The 12,500-nt window shown below is 42.8% G+C and overlaps 1 protein-coding gene across 1 annotated transcript in view; it reads left to right on the top strand.

Annotated features, from left to right (window-relative positions):
* Positions 1-12,500, top strand: part of LOC125038523 (adenosine deaminase-like) — a 45,735-nt gene that overhangs the window by 28,478 nt on the left and 4,757 nt on the right. Inside the window, 6 exon segments of the mRNA XM_047632020.1 lie at positions 8,830-8,955; positions 9,772-9,947; positions 10,171-10,299; positions 10,579-10,677; positions 10,930-11,042; positions 12,000-12,178. Of these exon segments, the coding sequence (XP_047487976.1) occupies positions 8,830-8,955; positions 9,772-9,947; positions 10,171-10,299; positions 10,579-10,677; positions 10,930-11,042; positions 12,000-12,178 (822 nt within the window).

Raw genomic sequence — 12,500 nt, 5'->3', positions numbered from 1 at the left:
TAAACACTCAAACAATGTATTTCTTGATTTATTTAAGGAGTGAATGCAATAAAAAAAAAAAATAGCCCAAGTAAACACTATGGCAGACTTACAAGCCCAACCTGCGTTCGTCATAGGCGGTTGTGAAAGTCCAAACTGGCGGATGGAGGACTCGTTTCGACAACCAAATAACAGTCTTCACTCCAAGCAGTCCATCTGGATACTTCCGATGTTTTTTGAATGTCCATTTCTTCGTCCGTGTTGGGACGTCATGTAAATCGGTCTTATACGTTACCGTGAGGGCAAAAATATGGCGAAAGGAAAGGGATTTCATTATATTTGTAATCATTTTACTTGTTTTTTTTATTACTGTTGCTATTTATATTGTTGCTGTTACTTTTTGTAAAGAAATGGAAAAGGTGTGATTATGTAGCGCTGCCCGGTTTTATACGTTCGAGAATCCCACGGTATTCCTCGTAATGTATGCAAATCTGGGGGAACAATACTTACGAGTGTATGTATACATGTATATATACATGTAGAGAGAGAGAAAAAGAGAGAAAGAGAGAAAGAGAAAGAGAAAGAGAGAGAGAGAGAGAGAGAGGGAGAGGGAGAGGGAGAGGGAGAGGGAGAGGGAGAGGAGAAGGAGAAGGAGAAGGAGAAGGAGAAGGAGAAGGAGAAGAGGGAGAGGGAGAGGGAGAGGGAGAGGGAGAGGGAGAGGGAGAGGGAGAGGGAGAGGGAGAGGGAGAGGGAGAGGGAGAGGGAGAGGGAGAGGGAGAGGGAGAGGGAGAGGGGGAGAGAGGGAGAGAGGGAGAGAGGGAGAGAGGGAGGGAGGGTGGGAGGGTGGGAGAGAGAGAAAGAGAGAGAGAGAGAAGTATTTTTGTGTGCGTGTATTATAAGTATAATAATTAAACGTGATAAGTTAAACCGACTGGGTCAGTTTAACTTCTCACAAAATGAAAACACATTTTTGACCCAATTAAATAAATGTGGGAAAGAGACTAGAAATCGCATCATAGAGTGAAAGTAAATCCGTAATTCAACAGTCCGTGAAAGTCCGTAATAGAAGGGGGAAATTTCTTTTATGGCTAACTCCTGTGACATCTGTCTGTATCGGGACCAAGCCGTACGTGTCTACTACACCTGTTAACAGCGCGGAAACAACGAGCAAGTTCGCCTGCCGCCCTCTCCTTTTTTTATCGAAACGGATACGTAAACCCGGGTGATGATTGTCTACACCCGTTAACAGCGCGGAAACAACGAGCAAGTTCGCCTGCCATTTTTATCGAAACGGATACTTAAAAACCCGGATGTTGATTTTCTCCAATGAGGCGAAGATGCACGTGTGTGGTTGGTGATGAGTCATTGGTTACTGTTGCTTATCCAATAGAAAAAAAAAAAAAAATGCCAATTTGTATACACAGCTGTGGCGGAATGCGAATGTTAATCCAATAAACGGTGATTATCAAATTGCTGTCAATAATGAGGTAGTTACAGCAGAAGGTTTCAAACTGTAGAGAGTCCCCCCCTCACCATTTAGGGGGGAGTACGATAAGGTTGCTGATAAGGGAAGGGACGCGAAGGATTGATAAAGAAGGTAATTATAATTGATAAATGTGAATTGTGGTGGATTTTGAGAAACTGTTTGGAGATACAAGTGCAATCATCACAGTAGTAAAGGTAAGTGTGTGTATTTTCTGCGATATCGCCATGCGCCGACTATGTCAGTAAATTATATTTGAGGAAGTGTGTATGTTTGTGTGTGTGTTTTTTTTTTTGGGGGGGGGGCTCAAGGAACCATTATAATTAAAGGTTAATTAAATTATAATAAAAAAAAAGGTTGGAAAGCGCTGGATTACAGAGCATCCCGACACTAACAGAACTCGTTAACGAAAGGTATTTTAAGAACGAAAATATTTTGAGGATGGAGATGAAATATCAAAACGTCATTTGGCAGATCTGGCACTGATGGTAATTTCTCGCTCATACTATTTTTTTTCTTCTAGTCTAAGTATGAGAAACTAAATTTAAAGGTATTGAACTTGCAAGATGAAGATCATGCTTGAAGATACTTGCAAATGTTGCACTGTGCACCAGGTGGCTGAGAGACAGGATGAGATAATATATTCAACAAATCCACAGTTGTAGCATTATCTCTGTAAAGGGATTTATGAAGCATAGCGTCAGGTGAGAAATTATGTGGTAAATACAACCATTCTTTCTCTCTCTTTCTCTTCTCTCTTTCCCTCTCTTTTGCTCCTCTCTCTCCTCTCTCCTCGCTCCTCTTTCCTCTCCTCTCCTCTCCTCTCCTCTCCTCTCCTCTCTCTCTGTCTCTGTCTCTGTCTCTGTCTCTGTCTCTCAGTTTCACGCTATATCTTCCAATTTGTCCTCTTCCATATCTATCTCTCTTCATTTTACCTGCTCTCTCTCACTTCCATTTCTCTCTTTCCTTCCCACTATCTACCTTTCACCTCTCGCGTTTCCCCCCTCTTTGTTTTATCTCCTACCTTTTTTTTTCTCTCTCTTTCTCTTCCTTCCTTCCTCTTCTCCTCTTATCTGACTTCCTCCAAACGAACGGAAAGTCAGATAAGAATGAATCGAACAGGATATTATTTCGTGCAATTATCGTGATAGTGACGAGAGACCGAACTGCCTTGCACATGCACGGAAGGTCGTGTTTGGCTGCATGCACGTTATCCGCTCTCTCTCTGCCTTCCTGTTTCTCCCGACTGTCTGTCTCTGTTCCGCTCAGTCAGTCGGTCAGGCAGTTATGTATTTAGTTAGTTAGTTGGGTAGGTAGATAGTTTATCAGTCAGTTAGTTAGGTAGTCAGTCAGTCAGTCAGTCAGTCAGTCAGTCAGTCAGTCAGTCAGTCAGTCAGTCAGTCAGTCAGTCAGTCAGTCAGTCAGTCAGTCAGTCAGTCAGTCAGTCAGTCAGTCAGTCAGTCAGTCCCAGTCAGTCAGTCACCCACCCACCCACCCAAACACCCACCCAAACACCCACCCACCCACCCATTCACCCACCCACCCATTCACCCACTCACTCACTCACTTATTGACCCACTCACTCACTCACTCACTCACTCACTCACTCACTCACTCACTCACTCACTCACTCACTCACTCACTCACTCACTCACTCACTCACTCACTCGCACGCACACTCACTCACTCACTCACGCACATTCACTCACTCACTCACCCACTCATCCACTCACCCACTCACCCACTCACACTCACTCACTCACTCACTCACTCACTCACTCACTCACTCACTCACTCACTCACTCACTCATTCACCCACTCACACTCATTCACTCACTCACTCACTCACTCACTCACTCACTCACTCACCCGCCCGCTCACCCACTCATCCACTCACTCACTCACTCACTCACTCACTCACTCACTCACTCACTCACTCACTCACTCACTCACTCACCCGCCCGCTCACCTACTCATCCACCCACCCACCCACTTTCCGTCTCTGTTCCGCTCAGTCAGTTTTTTTTCAGTCAGTCAGTCAGTCACTTGCTCGCTGACTCGCTCTCTCATTCACACACTCACTCATTCGCTCACTCACTCACTCACCCATTTACAGACTCACTCACTCACACACACTCAATCAATCACGCTCACTCACTCACTCACTCACTCACTCACTCACTCACTCACTCACTCACTCACTCACTCACTCACTCACTCACCCACCCACCCACCCACTCACCCATTCACCCCTCTCACTCACTCACTCACTCACTCACTCACTCACTCACTCACTCACCACTCACTCACTCACTCACTCACTCACCCACTCACCCACTCACTCACTCACCCACACCCACTCACCCACTCACACTCACACTCACACTCACCTCACTCACTCACTCACTCACTCACTCACTCACTCACTCACTCACTCACTCACCCACCCACCCACTCACACACACAAGTCTCACATTCTCAATTCTCTCTCTCCCTTATATTCATTAATTCATTACTCACTCATTCATTCGCTCACTTATACACTCACTCACCCACCCATTCTCCCACTCACCCATTCACACACTCACTCACGCACACCCACACCCACACCCACACCGACCCACACATCCACACACTCCCACACCCACACACACACACACACCCACACCCACACCCAACCACCCACCCACACCCACCCACACCCACACCCACCCACACCCACCCACACACCCACCACACACACACCCACACCCACCCACACACACACACACCTACACCCACACACACCCACACACACCACACACCCACACCCACCCACACACACATCCACACACTCACACACCCACACACCCACAACCACACCCACCCACGCACCCACAACCACACCCACCCACACACACCCAACCACACCCACACCCACACATCCACACCCACCCACCCACACATCCACACCCACACCCACCCATCCACCCACACACAAACACACACACACAACACACCCACACCCACACCCACACACCCACAACCACACCCACCCACCCACACATCCACCCACACCCACACCCACCCACACCCACACATCCACACCCACACATCCACCCACACCCATACCCACCCCCACCCCCACCCCCACCCCCACCCCCACCCCCACCACCCACCCACCCACCCACCCACCCACCCACACACACACACAAACACACACACACGCACACACACATACATACACATACCCCCCCACTCCCCCCACACACATACCCCCCCCACACACACATACCCCCCCACACACACATACCCCCACACACATACCCCCCCCATACACATACCCCCCCCCCCCCACACACGCACACACACATACCCCCCCCCCCCTCCCACACACACACACACACGAACACACACGCAAATCTAAAAGCAGATGTTCTCCACCGGCCTTGAACGTACCAACGAAAGGTGCTGGGTGGCGAGATGACGCATTGGCAGCGGCTGGCAGATGAACACCGTCGTAAAATGCACGTGACAATGCCATTTTCTGCATCTGGTCATCAAAAAAACAGTGTGTTGCTTGGCAGTTGTGGTGTGCATTGTAATAAGGTTTGCCTGAAGAGGTTTCTTTTTTTTCGTGTGGATGTGTGGATGATGTGGAGGTTGGATATTTACGATTTGTATGTTATAAAGGTATTTCATATTTGTATGGTGTAAAGGTATGGTATATTTGCATGGTGTAAGGGTATGGTATATTTGTATGGTGTAAAGGTATGGTATATTTGTGTGGTTTAAAGGTATGGGTATATATTTGTATGGTATAAAGGTATGGTATATTTGTGTGGTGTAAAGGTATGGGTATATATTTGTATGGTGTAAAGGTATGGTATATTTACATGGTGTAAAGGTGCGGTATATTTGTATGGTGTAAAGGTATGGTATATTTGTGTGGTGTATAGGTATGGTATATTTGTATGGTGTAAAGGTATGGGTATATATTTGTGTGGTGTAAAGGTATGGTTTATTTGTGTGGTGTAAAGGTATGGTATATTTACATGGTGTAAGGGTATGGTATATTTGCATAGTGTAAAGGTATGGTATATTTGTATGGTATAAACGATGTGTATGGTATTAAGGTTGGTGTGTTTTAAGGGAGTGGAGGTTGTATTTGGTTGTGTTTTTATACGTTTTTTAAAGTTTGGATATGTTTTTTTGTTTGTCCTTAGTTTTCTTTCTTTCTGTTTATGTGTTTATCATTAGTTTGCCTGCCTGCCTGCTTGGTCTTGTCGCCCGGTCTATCTGTCAGGCAGTTTGTATGTCTGTGTCTGTACATCTATATATCTGTCTGACTGTCTATCTATCTATCTATCTATCTATCTATATCTATTTATCTGTCTGTCTGTCTGTTTGTCTGTGTATCTTTCACTCTGTCTGTGTCCATCTGTCCGTCTATTTGATTGTCAATCAAGAACATGATAAAGTTCGAATATTTATAACCTAACTCGTCACGTAAATAAGATAAAAAGTCAGATAAGATTGTCTCAAAGGTGTATCTTTCTGCAGCTTTAGGAATATTTGTATGAATTCGAACTAATACGTATTTGATAACAAGAAATCAAAAGTGTATTTCGGTTGCTGTTGATTAGATATTGACGGAAATAGTTACTAATGTTCTTAAGATATAGAGAGGTAGTATAGAATAACTTGACGATCAAAGATGGTATATGGACGTTAGTTAGACAGATATATACCCCACACCCCACACCAATAGCCCATACCCCACACCCCACACCCCACACCTATACCCCACCCCCATACCCCACAGCCAACATCGATACACCCTCCACTCCCCCCCCCCCCCCCACATACACCCACACCCAACACCTCCCATACCCCCTCTCCCCCAACCCACACCCACCCCACTATAACCCCTCTCCCCCACCTCCCTCTCCCCACCCTCCCCATTACCCCACCTCCCTCTCCCTCACCCCACACCCCCTCTCCCTCTCTCCACACCCCCTCTCCCTCACCCCATACACCCCATAACCCTCTCCCCAAACCCCTCTCCCCCACACCCCTTCTCCCTCTCACCACACCCCCACCCCACACCCCACCTCCCTCTCTCCACACACCCCCACCCCACACCCCCACCTCTCTCCCCCCCACCCCACACACCCCCACCCCACACCCCCTACACATCCATCCCATTCAATCCACCAGTGACATGACGACCCGCGTATCGTCACCTCACGCAGCCCCCGGGGAAAGGAGGCATAAACCCCAGTGGGTTGCACTTGACGAGATCGGCCGACCTTGTGCGAAGGACCCGGTCGCGGAATGAAGGAGGACCGGCTTGGGGTGGGGCGGGGGGGGGGGCGGGGGCGAGAGGGCGAGGGTGAGGGTGGCGGGGAAAGTACGGGGGAGGGAGGGGGAGGTGGGGTATTGGGTAGGGTGGGTGGGTGGGGTTGGGTGTTCGTTTTGTTGTTTATTGTTTGGTTTGTTTTGTTGGGTTTGTTTGTTTGTTTGTTGTTTGCTGTTTGTTTTGTTTGTTGTTTTTTGGCTTTGTTAGTGTTGTTATTTGTTTTGATCATTTGTTGTGGTTTGCTGTTTGTTTTATTGTTTGTTTGTTGTGGTTGTTTGTTTGGTTGTTTTTGTTGTAGTTGTTTGGTGTTTGTTTTGTTGTGGTTTGTTCTGTTCGTTGTGGTTGTATGTTTTTGAGGTTGTAGTTATTTGTTATTCTTGTTACAGTTGTTTGTTATACTTGTTATTGTCATTGTTGTTTATTGTGGTTATTATTATTATTGTTGTTGTTGTTGCTGTTGCTGTTATTGCTGTTGCTGTTGTTGATGTTTTTGTACTGTTGTTGCTAATATTGGTGTCATTGTCATTGTAATGGATAGATAGATGAATAGATGATTATATGCCTGGATGGATATAGATAGATAGGTGGTGGATGATCAAATAGATGGATGGAAAGAGGGATGGATCCATGGATAGATAGAGTGAGAGAGACAGGCACAAACACAGATATAGCTGGATGGATATGTACGCATACATGCACACGCACGCGCATGCACACACATCCACACACCCACACCCACACCCACACCCACACCCACACCCACACCCACACCCACACACACACACACACACACACACACACACACACATATATGCATGCACAGGCACACATGCAAGCACACCCACATGCACACGCACACACACATGCACACGCACACACACACTGTAATTGAATTGGAACTTCCTTCTAAAAACGCCTAGTACTTTAATGGAAAAATAAGAAGGACACCGCCACAACATTAATCAGACTTGCTTGCAAACTCATGCTTTACAGCTAGTTCTTGCAATCAGATCTCAGATCACAGCCTTCAGTTGATCCACAATGATGCGCTTTAGTGATATTTAACATTTGCATTCATATATATTTATTTATTTAATGATATTTTAAATCCACCTGAATATACATGCTTACAAAGGTTTTCATTCCTCTATAGTACTTCTCTCAGCAGTGTATGGAAGAGAATAGCGAATTAATTTGGCCTTTAGAGAACGCCAAGATGGGTGAATCTCTGTGCGTGCTGATAATATCCCAAAGAAGACAATCCTGCAGTGTAGAGCAAGGGATTGGGGCATTGAAAGCCCTGGGTGGGAGCCTGAAATTGGAGGTGAATCTCCGAGGGGTTGAAATAGCACACGAGTATGGATATCTTCATGTATGGATATCTTCGTGAGGGATATGCATTCGTATAAAGCAGGAGGTTGGAGATTTGAGAGTGTGAGATGAAAGCATGAGTTTGCAGGCCACAATGATGCCTTGGCTGACTTTCATCCCTGTGTTTACTTTGTCGTGTTAAAATTTATTTTTTATTTTTTAAGTCCTCTAGAGAAGAAACCAGGGCTTTTGCATTCTGTTGATATTCAGTCATTTTGTTTTCATAGACTGTCTGTCTGTCTCAGTCTATCCAGGTATATCTTGTCTTTGTCTCTGTGTCTCTGCCTTTAGCCTTGTTTGCTTTTTTCTCAGTCTATTTGTTTGTTTCCATGTCAATGTCATTCTACATTCTGTGTATTTCTGCGTCTATTTATCTATATGTCTGTCTGTCTGTCTGTCTGTCTCCCACCCACTCCCTCCTCCTCTCCACTTTCTGCCTGGCTCATCCTCTCCTTACCTCCCTTCCTAAATTTCTGTAGATTTTAATCAGTTTACTTTGCCGGCTTTCTGTCATTCTCAATGTAGTCACCCTTTGGGTCAAGATTGGTACCTGTCTCTGGGAAAATGTATGTTGATAAGTATGCCATCTTTTGTTGCATTTAGCTGCCCATTTTTGCTATTATTAATTTACTTGTGTTCTCTTTTTTTTCTGCAGGAAGAAGAAGCTTCCACTACCAGGCAGCGGCTCCCTGGAGGACCTCAAGAATGCCCTCAAGGTACAAGAACCTCAGGATCTCGGCTTCTTTCTCCATGGCTTTACCATATTCATGCCGGCCTTTGTGTAAGTTTCAAGGGTGACATTATTGTGCCATAATTGTGTCTCTGTACAGCAGATCCTCTTAATATTTGTGACGTATTAATTTGATTGAATGAAGCAGTTGACATTGATGTTTGGATGTGTTGAAAATATATTCCAGAATTGTATTCAAATGTTTTTGGAGATTTTCATTTGTAAGGGTCCACTTTTCTTGCCTGACGCATTTTCCACCACAGGCACTCCACCTTTTCCTAAAATCCTGGGTCTGTGATTTATTTTACATCAGATTTGGTTACTGAATTGATCATTGGTTTAGTTGAGTCACTAGCATTTAGTGGGGTTTTATGAATGATTTATTAACACATTAATTAAATGCCATTTGTACAGCATTTTGTTTAAATTATGAGCATCAGAGACTCCATAATTTGATAGGGAACGGATACAAAAATTTCAGTATATTCTATCCATTTAACTTTTCTGTGAATCTCTTTCCAAAACATCTTCTGTAATTCTTGTTTAATGCTTTGATCTTACACTAGCTGATGAAAGGTTTTTTACATTCTTTATTGCATGCATATCTTATGTAGAGAACGAGACTTATCTTTTCTTCATACTCACTGTTGTAGTTTTAATTGGTGATGCTGAATTTTATTTCATCGTTAGTACTCTTGCAAAAGTTGTTCATTGTACTAAATTTCCTGCAACTTTTCTCTTGAACATATCATTTTCATTGTCATCATTTAGTAATTCAGATGATGCAGTGTATGAAATTTTGAATGCATTGAAAACTCTGGCACAGCTGCTGGGTTCTAAGCTTAGATTGTTCCTTTCCACTCACAGAGGAGATCTGGAAGCAATAGAGAGGATATCGTATGAATTCGTGGAGGATCAGGCGAAGGAGAGTGTGGCGTACTGCGAGACGAGATTCTGTCCGCACCTGTTTCTCCCAGACAGTGCTCATCAACCAGATTACTTGACGTCTGAAGTGAATGGTACAGCTGAGGGGAACAGTGGAAGTAAGAGCAATGAGCAAACGACCTCTTTCTGCTCTTGTTAGCAAGTAGATAGAAAGGGTGCAAGATGGACATAAGTGACTGTGTGATATGTAAAAGCTCAGGTTTGAGTCCAGTATTTTGAAACTGAATATGTACTGCATGAGAGGGTAGATGTACTATACCTGTACTTGTATAGTGTAGTGTATTATAGCGTAGTGTAGAACTATAACTAATACCTTTTCAGGTGCCACTCCTTCCACAGATGTCACCATTGATGATGTTTTAAAAGCGGTTTTAAAGGGGCTGAGACGAGGGGAGGAAGAATTTGGCACAAAAGTCAGAGTTATTCTCTGCTGCATACGAGGATTACCACGTAAGACACCAACCTCCTATTTTTAGTTTTGTCTTAAGTACTGTAGCTGTGTGTACTGCCATGATGATACTATGTTAAGGCAGAAGTTTGAAATTGATTGAATTTTTTATTTGAGGAAACAGCTTGATTTACCCCCCTGTAATTGCTATATGAAAAAGAATTCTGTTTTAGACAATAACTGTTCAATATATACTTATATGATGAGAAGCTTTTTAGGTTTTGGTGAGCCTTCTCATTTTTTTAATCAATTTTATCTTAAAGAACTATTGAATTTTCCAGACTTGTCTGGGGAAATTTTACGTCTGTGTGATGAATACCGAGATAAAGGAGTTGTAGGAATTGATATTGCTGGTAATGAAGGAAGTCAGGGAGGTGAAAGTAAGTAAAATGTCAATGATTTTATTTATTTTTTATTAGAGTAAATGTTAAGTGCAGTGTTATTTTTTAATGTGTTTTGGAGAATTTTTTTTTTTTTGTGTGAAATTGGTGTAATATTAGTGAGAACATTTGATGTGTATTGCTATATAAATTGTTTTGGGGCACTAAGATATGAGTATTTTTATTTGATAGTTATAATATAGTATAACTAGGCATGCATCCTGTAGACTTATCAATCTCCATTTTTGTTAGATGCTGGCATGCAGAACGCTGTAGATATTGCTGTGTTCCAAGCTGCCAAGGAGAAGGGAATCCATCGAACAGTGCATGCTGGGGAAGCAGGACCTGCCAAGGGTGTTCAAGAGGTAGTAGCATTGTGTTGGTTTAAGTGGTTTAAGAAATGAAAATGCAGCGGTAAAGATGGAAGCATTAAATCCATCATGTGTTGAGTTAAATAAGGTTCCTCATCAGATGGTAGTACTAGTTATATTTTATTTCATTTTAAACTAGTTACTGTGTTTTAGAGGCCAAAATACCATATCTTCTCTGATTTGAAATCTTTTGACCCCAGCCTAGGATTCCATAGCCATTCTCAAGTACATGTCTTAAGTAACAAAAAAATGAATGCGCTAATCTGAATATTGTTGCTGTTTTCTCTTTTGGGAATGGCAGTAAAGATTCCTTGTTTGACCAACCAAATGCTTGAAAAGGTAATTTCAAATGAAAAATATGGATTTATGTGTATGAAAAATTGTGAAAAATATATTTTTTTGTTGCTGTTGTCTACTTTAGTATCCAGAAGAACAGTTACTGAACTTTGAAGATTTTTCAAATGCATGAGGATACCTGAAAGCCAACTCATAATATACAAGAACTCATAATTTTATTGAGCAAAAATTATTGAGAAAATATATACATCAATCATAAAAGCCAATCTCATGTCAGCTGGTCATTTTCCGAAAAGAGGCTTGAAGGCATATAGATGCATTGTATAAGAACACAGGAAAGTGTTTCTAAGTCTGTGGACTGTAGCTGAGTAAGACATCATGAATAATGATTAAAAATTGTGACTGCATGATCAAAAGGATATTTCTACTATCCTTTTGCTTTTGTTATTATTTTCAAAATAACAGTTGTGTTAGAGTTGGTTATTTGATATTTGTATAAACTTAATTCAAGAAGCTCCCATTAGAAGCCACTGCATTCAGTCCATATCCTTTAATATGAAGGCACAATAGTTGGTAAATAAATATGTATGTTGCTAGATTCAAGAAACAAAAAAAAAGGTTGTATCTATTTTTCTCATATAATGTTTCTCACAGGCAGTGGAGAATTTTGCAGCAGAGAGGATAGGCCATGGTTATCGAGTGCTGGAGGACGAGAACATTTACCAGAAGTGTCTCAGGGATAATATCCATTTTGAGGTTTGTCCGCACTCATCGTATATGACAGGAGCGATAAAGAACTTGACGACGACTTCGAAAAGACATCCAGTTCTAAGGTATGTGGTGGTGAATGAGGGACTTGAAAGGCTTTTGAGATTCATAGATTTAAGATATGACTTTTTTCTGAATGGAGTGTAAAGAATGTGATGAAATATTATGTGAAACTAGTCAAATACACCTCTTTCGCTGTCAAGATATTCATTCTCATTCTATTTTTTTTCTTCAAAAATGATCAAGTGGCGGAGACAATAGTCATCCTACTCCTTATTACAGACTTTTGACTTATAGGATCATGAAGCTTTGAATTGTGGCAGAAGCTGTACATTACTATTCATGAATGCATAAGACACGGTAAAAAGAGAGAGAACATGTGCTTCC

This window comes from Penaeus chinensis, chromosome 25, assembly GCF_019202785.1.
Source record: "Penaeus chinensis breed Huanghai No. 1 chromosome 25, ASM1920278v2, whole genome shotgun sequence".
NCBI lineage: Eukaryota > Metazoa > Arthropoda > Malacostraca > Decapoda > Penaeidae > Penaeus > Penaeus chinensis.
This window is presented reverse-complemented; position numbering and strand designations above follow the sequence as displayed.